Source organism: Penicillium pulvis, assembly GCF_028828015.1.
Source record: "Penicillium pulvis strain IBT 33274 chromosome Unknown scaffold_8_segment0_segment0, whole genome shotgun sequence".
Classification (NCBI taxonomy): Eukaryota; Fungi; Ascomycota; class Eurotiomycetes; order Eurotiales; family Aspergillaceae; genus Penicillium; species Penicillium pulvis.
The window spans coordinates 5279761-5303007 of record NW_026643080.1 but is presented as its reverse complement, the minus strand read 5'-3'; the positions used below and the strand labels follow the sequence as shown (position 1 = coordinate 5303007).

The window sequence follows — 23247 nt, the reverse complement described above, 5'->3', positions numbered from 1 at the left end:
TGTGGGAACGCCCTTTTCAACGGATACTCCGCTTGTGACCGCTTCTACGGTTTTTCGTTGCGGGGACGATCCACATATCTAGAAACCTTGGAAGCCTTATCTGATTCTGTGCCTGCCCGAGACAGCAATCATGGCATTCCGTGTCCCTCCCCAGGCTCCTCGAAGGAGAACCTCTTACTCGACTCCGCAAGCTCCCCCTCCCCTCGATGTACTATCCTCTGCCCCGGAACAACAAGACGACGACACGACACAATGGGTACTGTTCTCTCCGACCGCCCGTACGCACACGACCTCTACCGACCGTACGCAGACAGCAGGAGCCTCTCGACTGAGTGACTTTGGCTCATTTGGTACCGCAACTCGATCCGCAGCTGGACTGGAGGGTCTTGCGGCTGATGAAGAGGCCTCGGAAGACCAGTTGGACGAAGATGGCACTGAGCTGGATAGCTTGGATGATGGGTTGCATGCGTTTCGCGCCCCATCACTGCCCCCCACATCCCCCGCACGGGTGGATCAAGGACCACCGGCCTTGCTTCCGGCTCACGATGGGTTGGGTAGCTTCCAAGCGTCGAGTCAGCTAGCTCAGGAACAGCTCTGGCAGCATGAACAATATAATCCTCAACGGCGACAGTATGCCTCACCACGTCGACGGACAAGTGTGCAGCGGCATCTTGATACAGTTGCAGAAGGGGAGGCAAATGTTGAACGCGATCGCTGGCAGCGGATCGAGCAGTGGAGGATGGATCAGAGTCGGGCTTTGCTGCAGGAGATTGAACGCCAAACTCGGCAGCAGCGGAACAGTCGTGCTAGCGGATCAAGTATCTACGATCCGACTGAACAAATTTCACCTGCCCGGATCACTGGAACATTGCCAGATGCCGTACCTGAAACCGAGGCAGACAACGAGGCGGATCCAGAGATGGATGAGACCTTCTGGCGGCGTATTACTCGAAAGGTGATTCGGGATTTGATTGGCATCGATGACTCCTTGCTCGCTGTCATTTTCGGCGAGTCGTTACCTGAAGAGGAAGCATTGACAGATCAGTCTGGAGAGCTCCATATGGATACTGTTCTGGCCCGTGAACCGGATCCAGATAACTCGGATTCGCCAATGTGGCAGAGCAAAGTACTTCAACGCATCGCACACGAGCTTGGAGTTTTAGTACATCAGCTGTGTGAACACCCGGGCGCATTTACAACGTACTACCAAATGACCAAGGATATCACGAGTGAATATGCAGGCATGTCCCTCGACCGCTTGGCTGAAAGTGGGATCTCCCAAAAGCCTACTGAACACGCAGACTCTACGTCTGCCAATACGGAAACCGATAGCTCCATGCTATCCCCGCAATTCATTCCCACCCTTCGTGACTCAAATCGAGAGCATGAAGCACAATGGGGCATTGAAGAAGATGATCCTGCAGCAGACCCAGTTTCTGAATCTGCCCGGTTGCAGCAAGAACAACAGTACTGGGAACATGGCCTAGATGCCATGATGGTCTTCCGTTACCTTCGCACTCGTTTCACTCGCCGAGGATACATGCCTAATGACAAACACACTTCACCACCATCACCCCGCAACACACAAGATGCCTCTCGTCGCGCCGCTATGATTCGTCACCACCACCCTCTTGTTGCACGGGCCCATTCCCGCTCCCAAACACAGGCCCGTCGGCCCGCTCAGTATTCTGGTGTGACAGGTTCCGTGGGCGTCTCATCCCCCTTACTTCGGCCCCATCTTCGTCGACCCAGCTCGAGCTGTGCGAGTCAAAGCGCGAAAATTTCTAGTCGTCGAACCCTGACAGGATCAAGTCGCAATTACTGGGATATTGGTGGTAGTGTTGAGAGTAGCAGTGCTATTGGCGTCGGAGCTGGACTCGGTGCATGGGGTGAGGTATGATTATTTGCTTATTATTTGTGATGTTTTTTACTGGAGTCCATCGGTGGTCATATACCTATATCATCTTAAGAAACTATACATAACAGCAGGAGAAGCGGGTTTGAATTTGTGTTTTATTTTCATTCGTTCAGCCTTTTGGCAAATCTCGGGGCGGTCCCATCATGCTTATGGCTTCATGGAGAATCATTTCTCTCAAGCCATTAAAGTTTATTCATGTTCATATCTTTCTATTCCTCCCTGGTCTCTGATATATATCGCATCATCCAGGTCTACTGCATATATTTTGGAAGTACATTGCCATCCAATAACTATACCCGGATAATGCGTACTACCCACATATATTGAGAAAACTGCTTCACACGCTAAGCCGAACAGAGGGGCAATATGGCAGTGTTGCGTACCAGGAATATCATACAAAATCCACCGCTGGTCACGAAAAACAAAATAGAAGGAAATGACTCGATGGAAAAATGGTGGGAAAGGGAGGAATGAAGGCGAGGTCAAGAGAAAGTGACCTCGGAGTCTGGAGTTTTCTAAGGAACATAATCCCATCCCTAATACTATACTCTATCTCTTACTTTCCCAATTTTCTTTCCCTTTCCCTTTGTTTTTCAAATCCTTCTCCATACATGAGCCACTCTGACCTTCCTTTGGTATCAGTTTGAATCAATTCTACGTACTGAGTACAATAAAAAAAGCTTGTATAATTTAAGCAGATGCAAGAAACGACGCAGCAAACAACGGCCTCTCGCCTCTCTTTGCCCTCCATTGATTCGTAGAACGTATAATCTCACTACAACCCCGAACAATCCAGCCCCATTTCGTCACGAACCCAGGTTGAAGCTCCCAATTCCCGATATCAGAAGGATCACCCCAGACAATCAGCCCCTGAGGATCTGGCGAACCTCCATTCCAGAAGCCCATGATATCTGTGCATAGGTCTTCATCGTCCCACTCATTTCCTGCCCTCACAAGGTTATCTCGCATTATAGGACAAGGAAACAAATCAATCCAGGTGTGGTGCTCACTCCTTCGCTGGAGAGGTGTTGGAATCAGGGTTGGCCGTGTCGGTAAGGCCTCCTTTGCCGGCCCTACCGTGTAAAATGGTGATATTGAATCGTCTTGCATCCATTCCCAGGTAATCCCCAAAGTTACCATATTGCACACGAAAGCGCGGTGAACGTTCATTTTTGTCAGGGTGAGCAGATGATTAGATAATGGACAGTTCATGACATAGCTATTGTGGTATGTGGCGAGTTGCTCTATTAATGCCTTTCGCTTGTGGGGCCATGGCATTGCGAACCAGAGTCTCATCATGTGCGGGGCGGACGAGAATTGTTCTGCGCAGGATTGACTGTCTCCACTCGAAGATCGGGGACTGGGTTGGGGAACAGTGGCTGCAGCAAGTATTGCCAAATCTTCAAGTTCGGTGATCTTTTGATTTGGAGCTTGATGACCCTTAAGGTTTTGCTCTACTTGATGCGATTGGCCAGCTGTGATGGATGGAGACAAGAACTGAGGACTGTTTGACTGTGCATTCGCATGTCTCCTTCTTCTGGCCTCTTCGCCTATTTACGGATGAACGTTAGAATATTAAATAGATCATATAGGAGGAGTGACTTACGGTGCCGTCGTTGATTTAACCGGTTTTGCCTTTTCCTGCGCTCCTTAGCATCCGCCAGACCATGCCAGTCATCTGCCGAGGATATCTCCGATTTGGTAAGTGGGATGCGCTCTCCAGTAACGTCAGCAGGATCATGCTGAGGAGCTGGCATTTTGGATTTGATTCGAGATCTCGGATCTTCGGGAACTGGAGTCTCCTAGACATCGACAGAGTTGAAGGATGCAAAATGCTGACACTTCGGTAGTTAAAGGACCCGGTTATGCGGAATGCTGACACCCTGACCCACTCGATCCACTCACCTTAACCCTAAAGTCCGGGCGTTATTGCCGGCCCCTTACACCTGGGCCAATTGAATCAATTATTAGATAGATCGTCTCCGGTGGATACATCTGTAGCCAAACCAATGAGAATGTTCTTCGTATACTTCATATACTGATAAAAAAGGGTTAAATTTCGGAAGAATGTCCAACACCGTACGTTCTGGACAAGTTTGTCAACCTAGTATCTATTTCTGAAGACTAATAGACTTTTGTCCTTCTACCCACTCAAATCGGGTGTTGGTCGCACGGGTAAGACACACATCCTGGGGACCAAAAGCACCTTTAGGCTTAGAGCCATCAAAAAGCGTACCACTGAGAAAAGTATGGGGGAAACCGTGATCGAATTCGTAAGCCGAATCAATTTCAGCAATGTCGCTTTCACTCAGGCGAACTGCCAGCGCCGGTACATTGTCCTTGAGATGATCCGTTGTTCGAGCACCGACTATGGGAAACACGAAAGGAGCCTTATGCATGACGTATGCCAAGGCAACATTGAACAGCGAGTGACCAGTCTTTCCAGACACTTCCTCAAGCTTACTAGAGACCTGCTGGTCCCGGGCGGAGAGAGGTATGAAGTTCCGTCCTGGGTTGTGCTTCTTCCGCTCCTCGAACCCTTCAACTGTTTGGAAGCGACCTTGGTTCAGAACGCCGTAGGGACAGAGACCCATCCCCTCGTCCATCACCATGGGAATGATATCTCGCTCGAAGTCACGCATCGCTGCATTCCACATGCCTTGGTATACCACGAATTGACGAAGACCGTGGTCGCGGGCATATTGATTCGCCTTCGTAACCACCCAAGCGGGGGCATCTGAAATACCTAAGTAATACACCTTCCCAGAGGAAACCAGGTCGTTCAGGGCGTGCATCAACTCTGGGATAGACGTGGTGTAGTCCCAGAAGTGGACGTAGAACAGATCGATATACGTGGTCTGCAGATTTTGGAGCGAGCGCTCAAGAGAGAGACGCATAGATTTGGTGCCGTTGCCATTGTAATTGGCCCGAATAGCTTTCGGGTCTGCGCAGTATGGGCTGGTGTACTTTGTTGCCAGCACAATTTGGTCCCGGATTTTGCGATCCGTCATCCACTCTCCCAGCCACTGCTCGGACTGGCCCTCGTGGTAGGTGTTGGCGGTGTCGATGAAGTTACCTCCATTATCGTAGAAGGAGTTCATGATGTCAAATGCGGTTTCCTTGGTCATTTCACCATACCGTTTGGAATGGGTGAGCCCAAAAGTCATTGCACCCAAGCATAATGGGGAGACTCGGACGGAGGCAGATGGTGCAAGCTGGCGGTAAGACGAAAGGAGACCCTGGGGATTTTCAGAGACAGACATGGTTGTCATGTAAGAACATGAATAGATGGTAAGTAGAGAATATTACAATCTTGGAATATGTGAATAAGTGAGATGCAGTTCAATCCCAGAGATCACGACAATGTCGGCTTTATATAAGTTTAGAAATCCAGAAAGAATACCTGCACTATCATTAGATTCGATGGATTTAATGAGCGGATTTAATGAGCTAGATGTTTTGCGGACTTTCTTGGGCAGGTCTGAGGATCCAACGAGGGCTTCTAACTTGGAATAATTGTGGGTCAGCAGTCAGCAGCCCGCATCACTCATTCCTTACCAGCTAGCATTTACCCACCTAATGTCTGCTATTTGATGACATTGAAACACATCACGACAATTACCCACTAGTGAGAGATGTGCAGTGGACCCAGCTGTAACGGAGTAGTTTAAGTCCGAAGAAAACGAACCTAGAAAGCTATTATACAAATATTCGAACTCAATAGGCTAGGGAAGAACGCTGAAGGGAAGAGAAAGAACAATATCTTCAGTTCCATCTCAAGTGCTGTATGTAGGGAGTTCCTTATCCATTAGAAAACAAAGCATTGAGTGTTGCTAGTATTATAAACAACTCGAAGTAATCATGCTTCTTGCTGCTTAACATGGCTTAACCCCAATTTTCCTACACTCAGGTCCTCCTTCGCTTGTTCAATATCGGCAGTCAAGCGACTAGGCTCTTGGCTAGCTTTGAATGCCCAGATACTCTCCTTCTCGAAGATTACATCAATCTCTTCCAAGGACTTGCCACATGTTTCTTGGAAGAGAAAGAATACGTGGATCGCAGCAGCGAAGCAAAATGTGCCGAATACACAATAGATCTATGGGCCATGAGTGGTGTTTTTCAAGCTGGAAGAAACGTGACACTTACCTTCCACTGAATATTTTGGAATGCTGGAGGAGTGAAGAATGTCAGGGCAAAGTTGCATCCCCAGTTGAAGAAAGTTGCAAGAGACACCGCCTTGCTACGAATGTATAGTGGAATGATTTCAGGAGGGTATGCCCTATATCAATATCAGTATGTTTGATCTGGTATTCATCGTTCGCAGCCATCCACGTAGGGTACTAACCAGCCGAGAGGACTTAAGAAGAACATGTTAGTAAATGGCTGGTCAATTGATATGGAGCAACTGTACATACCCCCAAGTTGGCGCATAGGATGCAATAAAAAGATAAGAGCACGCAATGATGGCTTTCGAGGCCTTTGAGTTGGTGACTTTCCATGTCACGGTCGGTGATCCTTCCAAGCCACCTGGTACGCTGTGGCCGTATGAAGCCACGAGTCCTGCCTGGGTAAATTGGAGAATACCCATTGCAAGAGCGCCGAAGATAAAGAGGCGACGCCGGGGAAGACGATCAATAAAGATGAGAGCAGGCAATGTCATCACAACATTGATAATGTACTGAACAGAGGCCGAGAGAAGCGTGGCGTTCCCAGTGAGGCCAGCCATCTAGTAATTTGTTAGGCACTCTACCAAGCCAAGGTGTCTGCGTTGTGGTCATACCTGAAAGATGTACACAATGTAATACATCATTGCGTTGGTGCCCGTCAACTGGGACCATACGTGTGTGAAGATACCGCAATGTACTCGAACTATGTTGCGCTTATTAAATAGTTCCAGCCAAGATGTGCTTTCATATTGACGCTCCAATCTGTATATTTCTCGTTAGTCAAAGTTTTTGAAAGCTGTTCGCAAAGAAAACTCACTCGATCTTCTCACGAATTTCATGGATCTGTGCTACGACGATAGGGTCAAGAGTATCACCGTTGCCATGTAGCCGAGCAAGCACTTCTGTGGCTTCCTCCCATCTATCCTGCGATGCTAACCAACGAGGTGATCGGGGTATCATGGGAAGAAAAGCTAGCAGCACAATAGCTGGGATCATTTGAAGACCCCATGGAAGGCGAAACACGCCATTATTCCCCATAAATGATGCGCCATAACTGATGAAGTACATGATCAATATCTGGAAGCTATGTCAGTAAAGAGATTGCGAATATCTGGAATGAGAAAACCTACCCCCCAGGTAATCATCCACTGCTGTAACGACAGCAGCCGCCCACGTTGATGAGGTAGACTGATCTCTGCAATAAGAATGGGGCCTTGACTGGTCAGCATTCCCACCGCAAACCCGTTCAAGACTCGCGACACGACCAGCATCGCAACGTCCTGCACAGCACACATCAATGTTGATCCAATCAACCAAATGATGCATGCAATAAACAGAGAATCACGACGACCAAATCGGTCGCTGGTCCACGATGACACAAGGGACCCCAACAAGGAGCCGCCTGCCATACTGGCCGTGATCCCACCCTGTCGAACTGCGTTGGGCTTATTGAAGTACTTCTTATACTCATCGGTGCCAATGATCGCGGACATACTCGACACGTCGAATCCCTGTATTAGGCCACCGATGGTCGTCAGTCCGCTGATCACATACACATTGTTCAAACCTCGCTTTTCCATAATGACAATTGACCGGACTGGAGGTACAAAAATAGGCCATGGACAGCCCTGCAATCTGCAGGCCTGGGGCCCCGGATTTTATGTACTCCACCCAATCGAGCAGCTTTCGCATGGTGAGCCAATGGCACGAGATGGTTAGCCGACATCCGTTGAGGACCGGGAGCAGCGGGGTCACATTCAGTTCGTCAACCAACGTCAGAATGGTACCATATTGACATTGATCCACAACAGACGAGTTCTCTCAAGTGAAACGAATGAGATTAATCTCCAATTGCTTGGAAATACGAGAAACCCAAATGTGGGAGGCATTTCTGCCGTAGGTCACCGCAGCTAACGCCAAATATAGCCGAGAGCCATGCGAGAGCCGTTTCTGCTCTTGACAACTATCCGCTTTTGCTATGTTGAGAAGCAGAGAGCCGATTGGGTATGATCCGGCGCTGGATAATGCATCCGAGACGCGAAGAGCTAGATCAGGTTAGACCGGCCGTTGGTTTCACGCCCGCTTGAAATTGACACCGACTAATATCTGAATCAGGTTGTACTGTATGTCGAGCTCGAAAAGTCAAATGTGACGAGACATGGCCGATATGCTTGAAGTGTGACCGTTTGAAGCTAAACTGTCCTGGTCCACCCGTGCCGAGAGCAAATGCTCGATCTAGGCCTCGCAGGCCAGGGTATTGGAACACAGAATTCACACAAGCCGGAATACTACGACGAAGAGTCGTCCAGTCCTGTAAGGAATGCCGTGCTGCAAAGACAAAGTGTTCTGGTCAGTCTGTCTGCGCGCGTTGCTCTGAGAAAGGCCTTGACTGTGTGTTCCCGATCACGTCGCGTCACATCATCGAGGAGCAAAGCAAACTTTCACGACAACCTGTAGAACAGAGTGAGTTCGAAGATTTCAATCAAAGCCGAAGGCTCCAGATGCCAATTCCAGGATCATCTTTATCTTCACCTGCGGTTAATAGCACGGCGAACTCGCTTGCATGGTACGCCATTGACTGTCTGCATTTGAAACCCTTACAAAGCTAACGGCAGAAGGCTACACGCCCCAGAGCTTCCAGATGGCGAGAGGCTGAGAACTTTGGTTGAAGAGTATTTTGCTCATATCCATCCGTTAAGGTGCAATGGGTTCATACACAAACCATCATTCATGCGACGCTTAGATGAAGATGTGGATTCATGTCGTCAGAGCGAGTCGTTGCTTCATATTATCTGCGCATTGGGCGCAAAGTACGTCAATTCTCTCATTGTTGGAGAATTTGACTGACATCCATCCAGATTCTTCGCTCTAAATTACACTTCCCAACTATCACCTGAGGCAATCCTCATGGCCGGAAACCAATGGGCCAAAATTGCAAAAGCTAGGATATTTGTGGACATGGATGATTTATCTTTAGAAAAGCTGATGGTAAGTCCGAAGAGTGCATCTGAGAATACATTGTTTGTGCCTATATACTGACCTTTTGGCCTTATGTTCAAGACCGCCATCTTACTATATGACCATGATCTTCGGATTGGAAGCTACGCCAGTGCTTTTATGTTGAGCGGCATGACAGCAAGGATGTCTCAAGCATTGCAACTGAACCTTGAAAACTCAGCAGATGTACTTTGTCAAAAATCAGATTCAACTACAGTTACCAGTGAGACTAGGCGGCGGCTCATGTGGAGTTGCTATTTGCTTGATAGTTGGGTGGGGAGCGGTGTCAACCAACTCACCCTACTTGAGGATCGCGATTTAAAAATTCAACTTCCGTGTCATAGTCAGAATTACACACTAGGTATTCTCTGCCTCACAGAAACGTTACATGAAGGGGAAACACTGAGCTTCATTCCCCGGGACCAAGTACCCCCAGACCCTTCCCAAAACATGGGCATTGAGGCGTATTTCATTCGGCTTGTCAGTATCCGAAAGAAAGTACTACGGTCGGTGAACCCCCTCTCTACCTTCTTTTTTCATTTTTCATAGCTGACGAGATCACAAGCTATGTCAAGCATCTCGATACAGCAAAGCCCCCATGGCAAGAAGATTCCGAATTCCAATTGCTATCTGCAGAGTTTGAAAATAGCCGTCTTTCTCTTCCCAAAAGCTTGTACTGGAACTCTGAAGCGATATATGCGCGAAAGGAATCCTCCCAGCTAGGGGCCTTGGCACTATTATGGTGCACTTTTCACCAAACATTGGTGGATTTATATCGTATTGGCATGCCGGCTCTATTTCGCCTTCAGAAGGAAGTGAAATTTCCGCCTGAACAACAGGAGTTCCTCCAGCACTGTCGCACATTCTGTTTTGAAAATGCCCGCCAAGTTTCCAGAATCATATTAGAGGCATTAAGATACGGCCTTAAAGTTCTCGCTGATTCGTGGATATGTATCATCGCCCATGACAGCACCAAGGTTATGCTCCATTATTTAACGCTGAATAAAAAGTCAACTGATTTTCATCAACGTGAGGTGAACGATACAATCTCATTGGTGCAAAGTAATCTTGATGCGTTGCTACAGATGAGGTCTATTGTAGCAACAGCGGAACATTGTGTTAGTATTCAATCTGAGAGGAGTCTGGAGCATCTATTGACTTTTTTTCAACAGTCACTTTCGATTGTTAAAATGATGGCAGCAGCTGGTATTCAACCTGAGGTCGGACTGCAAGCCCCCGCGAATGACCTGTCACGAGAGGAAGAAGATGCGTATGTTTAATTTTGATAGACAAATGTGGCTTTAGAATTCCAACTAACAGACTATAGGTCCTCTCCCATGCAATCAGCTCAAGAATCCCCGGATAATGTTCTTAACCCACTAGCCATATATCGTATGGCTCGAACAGCCTTGCACGAAAAGGACACCCAATCATCAGCGTCACATTCACCATCAACACATAATTCTGCCTCTCCAAGATTCGCCTCCGGGCCAATTCACTTCCAGCCTAGGCCAAGGCCACAAGTGCAAGCTCCAGAAATCACACATGACCATAATGGGGAGCAAAGCCAAGGGTCCCTTCAAGGAAGCAATGGAGCTCCTATTATGGAGTCGTTCTGTATACCTCCCAACCAGAGTAGGGACGACACATCTTCAATGTTCAATGCTATAGACTCACTATCAGGCCCTGGTATCGGAGGTGTATGGGATCCATCAGACTTAGCGTTCATGGACATGTTAGATGGAGGAATGACTCCATGGACAGCCGATTATCTGACAGATGGGCAGTCCGGAGTGGATCCATTTCTCTTCCCTTTCTAATGGCATTATGAGATTGACATCAAATGTGACATGATACAAGCAACTCAAATCAAAAACATACTGGAAATTTAGTTTCATGTCGGATAAGAGTGGGCATACAATACCAGGAGGCTCCAGCTCGTGTATCCCGACTAGCCACCGATTCCAATTCAGAAATTTCCGAGTCCAAGCCTCAGATGAACATAACATGTTTTCGAACAACCGTACGTGACCTTTTCAATAGTGCATATATAAGTCATATTATATCTCAAGGTTTTTTTATGTTCTATCTGACGGGCGATTGAACGGTTGCGAGATGGATACCGATGCCTTATGAAACTGGCGGCCTGATTTCCAACCCCTGCAGGTGGAAATAGGCATTGTTTGAATATGAAACCTTATTTCTCTCATTTGATATTTAACAAGCAGGGCAATCGTTTCCTAGTTCTTCTTTCCATACTATCTCACTTTATCACAAAACCTTTCCATGTCCTAGATATTGTTTTGGGCAAGTCTAACCGTCACGTGGATGCGCGGGGAAGATATTGAGATAAGCTTTTCATGAAGGAAGGTTGCGCCGATACTAGCTTATATACTTCAGTATACTTGAGAATGCCTCGATCACATGAAGATGTGGGCTCATGCAGTCATGAAATCTATAAAGAATGCCCGGACACTCCAGAGAGAGCCAACAGTTTAACCGCTCCTGAAATCCATCATGGGATCTACTCAAGTTGAAAACTACGATGTTCTTATTATCGGTGCCGGTCTATCTGGCGTATGTAGTCTCTACCACATGAGGAAGCGCTTCCCTTCCTGGCGCATCCGTGTGCTGGAAGCAGCTGAAAGCGTTGGCGGCACTTGGAACTGGAACCGTTACCCAGGTGCCCGAGTCGATTCTGAATCTCTATCCTATGCTTTCTCCTTCGATAAGAATCTGATGAATGAATGGCACTGGAAGGAATCATTTGCCCCTCAATCGGAAATCCTCCGATACATCGAACGAATTGTAGACAAGCACGATCTCAACAAGGATATTCAATTCAAGACCAAAATCCGGTCTGCCCGCTGGCAGGATCACCATCGGACATGGCTATTTGCAGATGAGGCAGGCACTCAGTACCAGTCAACCTTCTTTGTAAGTTGCATGGGATTTCTGTCCACTCCAACTCTGCCTGCAATTCCTGGCATCGATAGCTTCAAAGGAGAAGCATTCCATACGTCTCGCTGGCCGAAGGACTTCGATCTGAGTCACGACTTTGCAAACAAGCGTATCGGTGTTATTGGAACGGGGGCGACGGGTATCCAGACAATAACTGCTGTCTCCAAAGAGCCCAGTGTTAGGTCTGTGACTGTCTTCCAACGAACTCCCAACTGGTCTGCACCTCTCCACAATGAGGACATTACTCTTGAGCAAATGGCAGAACACCAAAAGAACTATGATGATATCTTCCAACTTTGCCATAAGACCCCCGGCTGTTTTATGCATCAAGCAGATCCTCGGAAGTCATTAGAAGTTAGCGAGGAGGAGCGTCTAGCGTTATGGGAGGAGGTATACGCCAAGCCAGGATTCGCCAAGTGGCTCGGCGTGTTCAGCGACACCTATACTAACCGCGAAGCCAACAAACTTTACTCGGATTTCATAGCCAACAAGATTCGCGCACGTATAAACGACCCGGAAGTGGCAGACAGCCTGATTCCTAAGACTCACGGATTCGGAACCCGGCGGGTTCCCTTGGAAAGTGGTTATTTCGAATCATACAATCGACCCAACGTTCACCTTGTCGACTTGCAAAAGACCCCTGTCGAGAAGATCACAGAGACAGGGATCACAACCACAGACGGTACACATCACGAAGTCGACATTCTCATCTATGCGACTGGCTTCAATGCTATCACCGGTGCCTTCAGCTCTATTGAGTGGCATGCTAAGGATGGGCGACCCTTGCTAGGTAGCAGTGATAGCCCGCAAGGCAAAGAAGCCATATGGCTTGATCATAGGCCAGAGACCTACTTAGGTTTGACTATTTGCTCCATGCCAAACATGTTCATGGTCCTTGGGCCCCACCAGCCATTTGGAAATGCCCCACGCACAATTGAGCATGCTGTGGCCGTGGTGACTGACTTGCTGCAATATTGCAAAGACAATGGTTATGACTATGTCGAGCCCACGCCTGAAGCGGTCGAGAAGTGGACTGCGCATGTGGTGGAGTGCAGCAAGGGACATCTTTCCAATGAGGTTGACAGCTGGATGACTGGTGTGAACAAGAATATCAAAGGGAAGACTGTTCGCTCTGTTGCGAGGTACTCTGGTAGTGCGGTTGAGTATCGCCGAAAATGTGCTGAGTGTAAAGTAGCTGGCTGGGAAGGATTGAAATTCCTCACTTCTCACTCTGGCAGCGAATAGGTGCATGGCGCTAGAAGAGAAGCATCTCATCTATAACCTTTGGGCCTGTACTATTCGTTCCATGGCGTGGTATACCATACGCCCCTCGACCTTTGGACAGCAGGATGCCATGGTTGCACGTTCCGTATGACGATTGGAGTCTATCAGTTTTTAATAGAATTATTCTTTGTTGGTCCACGTCAATGCTGCTTGCAGATAGTCGTCAGCCTCCCGCCGCTTTCAAATTAGAGTAGCCCGGTGAGGAAGTAGGTACCTGACACTTTTGGTGTTCAACTTTCTTCTGCCACACACAAAAGTAAATACAGAAGTAAAAATTCGGAGACCCCCTCCAAGCGCCCGGTTAGACCGAACCCTTGGTGGGGAGGTCCTTCATGGACACAGCCCTTCATCAAGCTCAGCGTCGTCGTCATCATCATCTTCACCAGAAACTATCAGGACTTTCACTCATCGTTGGGGTCGACTCCATACACTGAAATCCCTGTTGCTCACGGCAAGGTAAAGCGACCACTGTATAAGTGTTAGCGTGAGGGAGCCAAGTGAGACATGATGACCTTACCTTTGACTGCTCGTTGATTCTCAGCAAGTAAAGCGGTATATTATGTGCCACAAGGCTGCGATTTGTAAAGCAATCAGAAAGTAAAGATAAAATCCTTGAAAAGGGTACACAAGGCAAAGCTTCAACTCCCGGAGGTAAGAAGAAGAAGTCGATCATCCAGAAGGAGGAAGGACGTAAGGTAAACAAAAAATTCTCGGACTCGCTCAGAAGCAAGTCGAAGCAGCCATCAACACGAAGGAGGATAGACAAACCTTGCTTGAGAAGGTGATCAAAAAATTCTCGAATTCGCGCGAAAGCAAATTGAAGGTGTCGCATACGAGGCATGCCTGCGTTGTTATATATATATACCTTGTCGAGTGTCGTAATGTTGTCAAGATGTTGAAGCGTTGTCGTCCACCATGCCTGCCTGTCGCTCATCCCAAGTATCGAATTGTTGTCGAAGTATTTAAAGTGTAGGAAGCTGAAATGTCGAAGTGTCGGAGTGTCGAAGTGTCGAAATTTTGTCGAAGGGGTTAAGTGTCGGAAGGTCTGGTAGATCATGGAAGGAAAGGAAAGAAGAGGACGAGGAAAAGTTGGGGGTAATTATAGTCTGGAGATAGTGAAGTGAATTCACGACACGTCCCAATTAGGACATGTTTGCTCCAGTGATCTTCTATTTCTGTGGCCTTTTTTGTTATGATTGAGAAATGTTTTCTATCAATATCAGTTGCTCTCCAAATCCAGACGAGGTGTCGCCTGGGGTTATGCTTTCAAATCTAGGACAGTATTTCATTTCAAGTTGACGTCTTCTTTGATCGGCACCGCTCAACCTGATTCGTATCCTATAGAAATGGAGTCTCTGGTCAGCCTGGCTCTGGGGATGTGCATCGTGAATTTCCAGGAGTCAAGGTATAACATTGTGGAGGTGTAGTCAATTTCAAACTACTGCAGAAGTCAACTGGTGGCTTTCAAGTTGACGGCGGCTACAACAAATGTAACATCGCTTGGGTTTTAGGGAAAACCCCCAAATATCTTTTATTGTGACATTTGGAGCGGATACCTAAGTACCTAGCACTAAATTTCATTTTACTTATGCAACTAAAAATGCATATGGCCTGGTTCTTTCTTGTATAATTGGCTCTCCAATTGTTAAGGTGAATTTGGACCGTGAGGCGGATTGCAGATTTGTATAAGGGTACCGTACAGTATTGTATTGGTTTGATAACCGTAATTTGCAAAATGTTGCACCTTAACGATAATACAGGAAGAGCCGGACCCAGCACACATAAAGACCGTCGCCCCCTCCCGAATGTGCCAAAAAAATTCAGCAAAGTGACCTTGTTTATCGGTGATGGCAACAACCCTAAAAGAATTTGCTCAATTAGAGCCCCTCTGGGACAAAGCAATTCAGTCCCCAGGAGATATCTCATTAGGGGAGAAATACTTGCTGATGGAATGGCCGCCCCAAGACGAGATGCAAGCTAACGCCAATAAATACCTGGGCATGTCGGTGGAAGACTTGTTTCGAAAGGCTAGCGGAGACCCTCACTCCCTGACATACCCGGAATGTCGTCTCATTCGCGATAACTTCCGCATTATTGGAATCCTCGACCAGGGTGATCGATTCTGTTGGCGGCGGAAGCGTCCCGACCTTTACACTAAGAGAAATCAGGCCCGAGAGGCTGTGTTAACATCAACTGAGCTATATGCCGTCCAAGCTGTGGATGAACTATTCTATCAAAAAGAAGAAGAGGCCTTTGAGGCAAATGAAGAAAAGCGACAGCAAAAACCGCCACGACATATGCCGCGAGAGTGGGTACAAAAGATCATTGATCGAACAGACGATAAGAGCTGGGGTTACGTTTTCTATCATCCTAAGGGTATGGCCGGATGGGATGCGCTTATGGAATTATTTAAGGGCGTTTTTGAGATGCCCTTGTATTTCAACGGGTATGAAGAAATACACGATTTCAAATTCGCTCAATTCATCCCAGTTGAGACAGAAGAGGCAGAAATAGGATATTTGAAGCAGTGAGTCAGTCCGATCTACGTTGACTTATACCTAATATCTAACATAAGAACTAGGGAATTTCTAAGCCGTCGTGAGAGAGGTGACCTAAAACCTGGTGTTATGAAAAATGTGTTCTTCTTCATAACGGATGAAGATCTTTTATCTTGTGGCACATACGGCCCAGATCAGTTTTATGGACATCTTTTGGCGATCGATCCCGACTGGCCTTTATCAAGACTTGATGAAGATGATGATGGTTATAATGGCCAACTTAAAATCAATATAGCGCTAATATTCTACCGATTCTACGAATTCATGTCCATGGAGTATTCACTGAAGGATATTTGGCGGGATTTCCATTTCGTGAATTCTAATAAGCTATACCCAGCCTCCTGGGGGGAGCTAGAAGCTTGGTGCATTACGCACCTTGATCAGCCTGTATGGCCTTGGAATTGAGGTCTTTAAAATTTGTTGAAATTTCCGGTCTTGTTATTTCTTGCCTCATCCTCTTTTCGCGACCAGGGTATCATCCCTGACTACATTCACCCTAACAGACTTTGTGCTCTATTTTGGCCTGTCCAAATGTTATTGGGCGCGTTGGGATCGATGGAAACGTCAGTGCACTCGTCTTCATTTGCGAGAGCAAATCGCACTGTTCATCCATTAGCACGTTGCAGGTTGTCACCATTTCCACCATTTGGATAGGCTACTGACGTGATGATCATGATTCGCTTCAGGCCTGTCACTGGAACAATACCACAATTGATGGTGAATTCCCGGGGAGCACCATCACGCCTGTCCAATATATGAAGATATCTTTTTGTTGATTCGCTGTCTGAATTGGTTCCGTAGGTATCCAAGTCGATCGAATATTCAGTATCCCACTTGTCAAGATTACTGACAGGGCACGTCAATTTCGAAGCGCCAGAGGCTGTACAATTCTTGATCATTTGGTTCCAATAGGAAAGGTTGCAGATAATGCGTCCAGCAAGATCCTCTGCAATTGTAGGAAAGAACTCGTCAGCGACATCTTTTAAGAACGGAAATAGGGTGGTAGACACCAGGTAGATGAACTTAGCACCTATGATGTCGTTCCAGGCTTTGATTCCCTTGACGGCCTGGGAGGTCATGGTGGTCGCGCGATGTGCGTAGATAATATCCCTTAGCACGATGAGAATTTGATTGCTTGTGAAGACAGTCTGGTCCTGACGTTGTATAAAGATGTATTAGAGGAGCTGGTATATCGAGGAGCACATCTCAAACTGAGCATATCTGAATGTCCCCTTTTATCGACAGGGTCAAAAGTATCTCCGTAATTATACCCATAGCCGGCAGAACATTTGGGATTGTCCCTTCATATTGAACGGCACTGCCCACTTCCTAGTAGGTAGGCATAGAGCTCTATCCAAGATGGTCAATCATCTAATTGTCACTGTGTCTTTTTCTCTTGCTCGGGTGTTTGCCCGGTATACAGGAAGAAATTAAGACAGACCAAATAATCATTTTGATTTTTGGTTCATTATCATAGCAATATTTATCAGTACATCAATCTGGATAGGACATCTGGCTAGGAAAGTATCCGCGCACATTCAAGATAGGCAGGTTTGCGCTATTTTGCTCCACCCTTATCGGTTCCCCGCAAATCTCAGTCTCCACCCAAGATGTGCATCAACATCGTTGACCTGGCCGGTCCACTGCATTCACTATGGCAGGCGACAATTCTGAGCGGGCCGAGGCTAGCTCACGTACACGATCCTTCACTGGGTGCGCAACGGTATGTCCTCCTCAGCTTTAAAGTGGCATCAACTGACATCAGTAGTGCCGGCGTCGCCATGTTAAATGTGATGAGGGACATCCAACATGTTCTATGTGCTCGTCCTCGGGTCTATCTTGCGCTGGCTACAAGAAAGATGTTTTTTTCGATGCAAGAAACCCCAACAGTGGGGTTCGCTTTCGAAGACCCCCATTGACGGAAGACGAGCGCCAAAGAATGAGTCAATGGCTAATATCGGCCGCACCTCCCAAATCAACAAACCAATTACTCTTGACAATCGACGAAGAAAGCGAGAAATACAAATCGAGTCACAAAGGACTGCAGCTTTCTTTTGGTCCCTTCGGGGTCTTTCAAGTGCAACTGGAGCAAGATAAACCTGCTTCGCCAGATGGCCCTTTACCACCTGTGGAGGAATTTGAAGATGCATCTACAAGCAGTCCTTCGCAAGATATGCCACAGGTCCTGGATATCTTCCCCATCACCTCTGAGTTCTCACAATGGTCGCCTGGGTTTATGCAATCACTTCTTGAGCAGCCCGATCAAAGCTCTAGTCCATTGTCCCCAGACTTGCTGGGCATGCCAATGGATCAAACCCATGTGGATACTTCAATCCTCCCACGAGAATATCAGCTCACAAACTTTCTCTCGGATTCATATTGCAATCCAATGTCTCCCACCTCTCTCACCTCCCCTCCCAGTCTCACCAGGGCCATCCCCCAGGATGCCGTTTTTCTGTTGAGACACTACTCATCAACAGTTATAAGTCTCATGACCCCAGTCAGGCATAAGAAGACCCCTTGGCATATCTTATTCATTCCCCATGTCAAGGAATGCCTAGCAGCTTTGGCTCTGGGTGAAGACATGAGCCACGCTAGCCTATGCAACTTTTACGGCACCTTGGCCATCAGTGCATTCAGTCTGGGTGGAGTCTCTCGTTCTAAAAAATGGCTTGAGCAAGGAGAAACATATCTCCAACGCGCACGAGAACATGCAAAGTTAATGCTTATGACCGCCTACGATATTCCAAAACCAGCAAAATACAAAGCCATCTTGATGGCGATCCTCACTATGGTACAGGTTTCTAACTTCTCTGGACGTGGAGACCGTCACCAAACAGAGATATATTTCTTAGAGGCTGAGAAGCTTATCCGACTTAAAGGTCTTAAGCGAAAGAAGTCCCGCAAGGTCCGCCTCCTACATCACTGCTACGTCTTTGAACGTATGTTCCACGAGAGCATATTCATATGCGGTGCCAACTCGGTTCAGCGCCGCCATGTCCGTCGAGCAGTCGAATCCAGCGGCCTTTCTCGCTGCAGCGTAGATGGGCTTTCTTTTCGTCTGTATAAGTGGCAGAACCTGGAAAAGGAGATGCTACGTGTGAGAGATCGCGAGGAAGGTGAAAATGACCTACATCTTGAACGACCGGGGCTCTTCTCCGCAACACTCTACCCCGAAATATATGGTGTCCCAGAGCCATGGCTTCTTCTTCTATCCCTAGTCATCCGTCTTGGGGTCGAGAAAGATGAATCAGAGCAAGAGCTCAATGGCAATGGCCTCAATCTCAAAGATTATATCAGTCGTGCCAAGGCACTAGAGGACTATATCAACCAAATGCAGCAACCCAAAGAGCCATTCTTTATGACTCATCAATTCTCTATTGACCAACATATTCTCGAAACCATGCTCGAAGCCATGCGGCATGCTCTAGCCATCTACTTCTATCGGCGTATCCATAACCTGAATGCTTCAATGCTACAAGACAAGGTGGCCAGTGTCCGTGACTGTTTGCTACAGTGCGAGTACGCTGACTCGAGCGTCGTGCATGGGTCCGCGGGTTTTATCTGGCCTGCTTTCATTGCGGCCTGTGAAGCCGAAGACCCTGAGGTGCAGAAGTCGTTTGCTTCTTGGTTTGATATCTCTGCACAACGCAGTGGCCTTTCTTGCTTCAAACAGACACTAATATCAATTGAGAAGATCTGGGAAGAGAAGTGTCGGGCCCAAGGGCGTAGTTTTACATGGTTGGATCTTATGAGGAGAGCTGGTTCTCAACAGCAGGGCTTGGTCGTGTAATGATACGAAGCTTCCAGCGTCACTGTACAAAGCAAATCACTGTCTGTGATGTTCAATACTGTGAACTAGATCACCTGCCATTTATATTCAACGAATGATTTGTCATACCTACTCTTTCTTCCAAGATTGTCCGCCTACCTCTAGGTCTCTACTTCTCCAATTCCGTTGTAGTCTCCTCAAGACCCACCTTCTACAATGCGCGTGATAATCCCCGCATTTCGTGGCGATATGCAACTTGCCTAAATGATCTTCGATAACAGCCATCTGGCGGTTTAGGAAGGCTTCCGCGAACCCCACTGCGAAGTATACCCCGTTCTCCAGATTTGTTTACCACCAAAACAACCCTTGAAACTAATTATTATTGCTTGGTTCTCCTGTTACATCTTTCACAAGACCCATTTTTTTCAAACAACTCACAATGGACGTCCCCGGCATCGCATTGATCACAGGAGCCGCCTCAGGCATCGGCAAAGCCTGCGCAAACGCCTTCGCCAACGACGGTGCCTCCGGCCTCGCCTTACTCGATATCAACCAAGAGGCCCTAGACGCAGTCAAAGCCGAGATTGAAGACAAACAAAAACAAAAAGGTGTTGCGAACTCCATCCGCATCGAAGTCTTCCCAACCAACATCGCGGATGAGACCCGAGTCAACAAGGTAGTCGAAGAAGTCGCGAAGAAATTCGGCCGCATCGACTACGTAGTCAATGCAGCCGGTATCGCCATGAAACACCAAGGCGGCGCAGCATTCTGCGAAACAAGTGACTGGGAACGAATCTTGAATATCAACCTGTCGGGAACATTCTTTGTTCTTCGTGCTGCGGCTAGGATCATGCTTAAACAGGATCTTATTCTGTCCAGCATTGATGGAAGACCTTTGCAGCGTGGGTCAATTGTCAATTTCTCTTCTATTCAGGGTGTTGTTGGAATCCCGTTATCGACTGCTTATACGACGAGCAAACATGCTGTTATTGGGTTGACAAAGACTGCGTCCGATGATTATGCGAATCAGGGATTGAGGATTAATGCTATTTGTCCCGGTTATACTGAGACGCCGCTTACGACCAAGTCACCGCAGATTCTGCAGGCTATGATGGAGCGGGTTGCAAGTATGGTGCCAATGGAGCGCATGGGAAGGCCGGAGGAGATTGCTGATGGGGTTCTGTATCTTGCTGGAGGGCGCAGTTCTTTTGTCACTGGGTCTTCGTTGATGGTTGATGGTGGTTACACTGCGCGGTAGAGTATAGATCGAGCCCGCCAATCAAACGTCTACATTGCAAATTTACAGAACCTGTGAATATTTATAAGTGACTACAGAATACGCAAATATTCTATTCTATTTGTTTCTCCAAATTGTTAATTAACTTTTGATGACTAAATTTTAATCTAGAACGCCGATAAGCTGTCAGCCGTCTGACATCATCACTGGCTGATGCTTTAATCGACTCGACGAGTAAGAATGTCTGTAAAAATAATACATTTCCCTTATAAAACCCTCTTACCTTTACACTGAGTGTCATTAAATATGAGCAGAGCAAATCTGGTATATTCCTTGAACATTACATATCGTGCTCGGGCCTTCCAAAGGTCTCAATCGATCGCACCCCTCTTCGTACATACCAGATACGTTTCCACCAACACAAAACGGCCCTTTAACCCAGGGAAATCCGACATTGAACATAAAGGCATTCACCTACAAAAAACCAACATGAGCAGTCAAAGAGTCCCCATCGAGCCCCAGCGCGTCGACGCACCATTGACCTCGTCAGCAACCTTCTTGGTGGTAACAGCAACCGATAAACCGGACGCAATTAAGACCATCCGCTCAACCCTCGCGGGCCTAGACAGCCTCGCAAAGAACGTGTCGATACGCGACCTTAATGCCCAATTTGCCTGTACAGTAGGCATCGGCAGCGCAATCTGGGACACCCTCACCGGCCTGCCTCGACCAAGCGAACTTCACCCCTTTCGCGAGGTCAAGGGATCCAAACACACCGCTGTTTCCACACCGGGAGACCTACTCTTCCACATCCGCGCCGAGCGCCGAGATCTCAGCTTCGAGTTCGAGCGCCAGCTACTGGACCAACTAGGTGATGCAGTATCCGTAGTCGACGAAACAGTCGGATTCCGCTACTTTGATGTACGCGATCTACTCGGTTTCGTAGATGGGACTGCTAACCCGGTTGGTCCTTCTGTTCCATCTTCTGTGCTCGTTGCCGAGGAAGATACCTCGGCGCAGGGTGGAAGTTATGTTGTTGTGCAGAAGTATACTCATGATCTTGAATCGTGGAAAAAGCTTCCAGTTGAGATGCAAGAGAAGATCATTGGACGGACTAAATTCGAGAATATGGAGTTGGATGATGCGGAGTCTGGGCAGCGGTCTCATAAGACGCTTAATACTATTGAGGATGAGGATGGGAATGAGCATGATATCCTAAGGGACAATATGCCTTTTGGATCGCCTGGCAAAGGGGAATTTGGAACTTATTTCATTGGATATACGCGGAGATTGTGGGTTATTGAGAGAATGTTGGAGCGGATGTTCGTTGGGGATCCGCCTGGCCTGCATGATCGCATTCTGGATTTCTCGACTCCGTTGACGGGAATTACGTTTTTTGCGCCGTCGGCGAGTTTGTTGGCGAGTTTGGACTCGGATTGAATACAGCGTTGATTCAAGGTACAGAACACTGAACGCAAAGATGAACAGCTCCTGGTCATTAATTGTCAAATATTGTCGGATATCATTGACCTGGTATATTAGATGATAGACTCAATCAACTCTTCACATATTTTAATTCACAATTGAACTCCAATTCACCCCAACAGCCTTTTGAACACTTTGAGCAGGTAATCCAACCATTCCCTTCCAAAACTCCGACGTCCCAGGTGGGACTAGCTCCTCCACCTCCAACGAGATCAATGTACTAAACACCCAATCCTGACACTTTCTCCTTCCATCCCTCGGAGCCGGCTCCTGGCTAATGACCTCAATGGCAAATCTCCTCTGCTGAGAATCCAGCGTGGCAAGCTTGCACAGACCCAATGCCTGCATGATATTGAGATCAGTGCCAAAACGGGGCTCAAACTCGTACCAGAGTTTCTCGATATCGACGGGGCGGACGTGCAGGAGGTCACCGAATGATCGGGTTGGTTGATGGATGACAAAGCCCCAGTGGGAACGATGTTTGGGGTCCTCGCCTGTGCCGAAGACTTCGATTGAAAGATGGTATTGCATTGAATTGTGAGGGTTTGGATGTGAATTTTCATCTGGAGATGCGAGATTTGCCATCTTTATAGAAGACCGCTTATAATTGCATGTTTTGAGGCTTATGTTGACGAGTCAAAATGTAAAAAGCGGGGAGCGGCTTTGTGCTTGGGAAAACACCACAAAAGAAGCTCCACGTCTCGCGCAGACGCCACATTCAGAGTTTCACAGAACCAATATAGATGATTTTGGTTCAGCTGAAGTATTTTGCTTATCACTTCAATGCTATTGGACCGGATTATCTCTGTGAGGAACTGGGGTGGCTACAATGCATTTCAAGCCGATTCTAAGGTATATTCATAGCTATT

At 47.4% G+C, this 23247-nt stretch overlaps 12 protein-coding genes across 12 annotated transcripts; 7 read left to right on the top strand and 5 right to left on the bottom strand.

The window, feature by feature from the left end:
• Positions 1-130: 130 nt before the first annotated feature.
• On the top strand, positions 131-1900 carry N7503_011417 (uncharacterized protein; the record flags this gene model as incomplete). Its single annotated transcript, XM_057070963.1, has 1 exon — positions 131-1900. The coding sequence occupies one exon, from the start codon at positions 131-133 to the stop codon at positions 1898-1900; it is 1770 nt and encodes a 589-aa protein (XP_056917574.1).
• A 708-nt stretch (positions 1901-2608) lies between these two features.
• Positions 2609-3675, bottom strand: N7503_011416 (DUF3425 domain-containing protein; the record flags this gene model as incomplete). The annotated part of the gene is made up of 2 exons (XM_057070962.1): positions 2609-3468; positions 3525-3675. The coding sequence occupies 2 exons, from the start codon at positions 3673-3675 to the stop codon at positions 2609-2611; spliced, it is 1011 nt and encodes a 336-aa protein (XP_056917573.1).
• Positions 3676-4029: 354 nt separating this feature from the next.
• Positions 4030-5181, bottom strand: N7503_011415 (NAD(P)-linked oxidoreductase; the record flags this gene model as incomplete). Its single annotated transcript, XM_057070961.1, has 1 exon — positions 4030-5181. The coding sequence occupies one exon, from the start codon at positions 5179-5181 to the stop codon at positions 4030-4032; it is 1152 nt and encodes a 383-aa protein (XP_056917572.1).
• A 596-nt stretch (positions 5182-5777) lies between these two features.
• On the bottom strand, positions 5778-7664 carry N7503_011414 (sugar porter family MFS transporter; the record flags this gene model as incomplete). The annotated part of the gene is made up of 7 exons (XM_057070960.1): positions 5778-6014; positions 6065-6197; positions 6264-6275; positions 6334-6644; positions 6699-6846; positions 6902-7161; positions 7215-7664. The coding sequence occupies 7 exons, from the start codon at positions 7662-7664 to the stop codon at positions 5778-5780; spliced, it is 1551 nt and encodes a 516-aa protein (XP_056917571.1).
• A 646-nt stretch (positions 7665-8310) lies between these two features.
• On the top strand, positions 8311-10901 carry N7503_011413 (fungal specific transcription factor domain-containing protein; the record flags this gene model as incomplete). The annotated part of the gene is made up of 8 exons (XM_057070959.1): positions 8311-8475; positions 8547-8650; positions 8703-8894; positions 8943-9072; positions 9145-9587; positions 9647-10199; positions 10254-10351; positions 10409-10901. The coding sequence occupies 8 exons, from the start codon at positions 8311-8313 to the stop codon at positions 10899-10901; spliced, it is 2178 nt and encodes a 725-aa protein (XP_056917570.1).
• A 697-nt stretch (positions 10902-11598) lies between these two features.
• On the top strand, positions 11599-13287 carry N7503_011412 (flavin-containing monooxygenase; the record flags this gene model as incomplete). Its single annotated transcript, XM_057070958.1, has 1 exon — positions 11599-13287. One exon carries the CDS (start codon positions 11599-11601, stop codon positions 13285-13287), a length of 1689 nt encoding a protein of 562 aa, XP_056917569.1.
• Positions 13288-15173: 1886 nt separating this feature from the next.
• N7503_011411 (uncharacterized protein) lies at positions 15174-16289 on the top strand (the record flags this gene model as incomplete). Its single annotated transcript, XM_057070957.1, has 2 exons — positions 15174-15853; positions 15908-16289. 2 exons carry the CDS (start codon positions 15174-15176, stop codon positions 16287-16289), a joined length of 1062 nt encoding a protein of 353 aa, XP_056917568.1.
• Positions 16290-16489: 200 nt separating this feature from the next.
• Positions 16490-16963, bottom strand: N7503_011410 (uncharacterized protein; the record flags this gene model as incomplete). Its single annotated transcript, XM_057070956.1, has 1 exon — positions 16490-16963. The coding sequence occupies one exon, from the start codon at positions 16961-16963 to the stop codon at positions 16490-16492; it is 474 nt and encodes a 157-aa protein (XP_056917567.1).
• Positions 16964-17538: 575 nt separating this feature from the next.
• On the top strand, positions 17539-19677 carry N7503_011409 (Zn(II)2Cys6 transcription factor; the record flags this gene model as incomplete). Its single annotated transcript, XM_057070955.1, has 2 exons — positions 17539-17607; positions 17653-19677. 2 exons carry the CDS (start codon positions 17539-17541, stop codon positions 19675-19677), a joined length of 2094 nt encoding a protein of 697 aa, XP_056917566.1.
• A 418-nt stretch (positions 19678-20095) lies between these two features.
• N7503_011408 (SDR family NAD(P)-dependent oxidoreductase) lies at positions 20096-20914 on the top strand (the record flags this gene model as incomplete). Its single annotated transcript, XM_057070954.1, has 1 exon — positions 20096-20914. One exon carries the CDS (start codon positions 20096-20098, stop codon positions 20912-20914), a length of 819 nt encoding a protein of 272 aa, XP_056917565.1.
• Positions 20915-21382: 468 nt separating this feature from the next.
• On the top strand, positions 21383-22333 carry N7503_011407 (Dyp-type peroxidase; the record flags this gene model as incomplete). The annotated part of the gene is made up of 1 exon (XM_057070953.1): positions 21383-22333. The coding sequence occupies one exon, from the start codon at positions 21383-21385 to the stop codon at positions 22331-22333; it is 951 nt and encodes a 316-aa protein (XP_056917564.1).
• Positions 22334-22465: 132 nt separating this feature from the next.
• Positions 22466-22909, bottom strand: N7503_011406 (uncharacterized protein; the record flags this gene model as incomplete). The annotated part of the gene is made up of 1 exon (XM_057070952.1): positions 22466-22909. The coding sequence occupies one exon, from the start codon at positions 22907-22909 to the stop codon at positions 22466-22468; it is 444 nt and encodes a 147-aa protein (XP_056917563.1).
• Between the last annotated feature and the right edge of the window lie 338 nt (positions 22910-23247).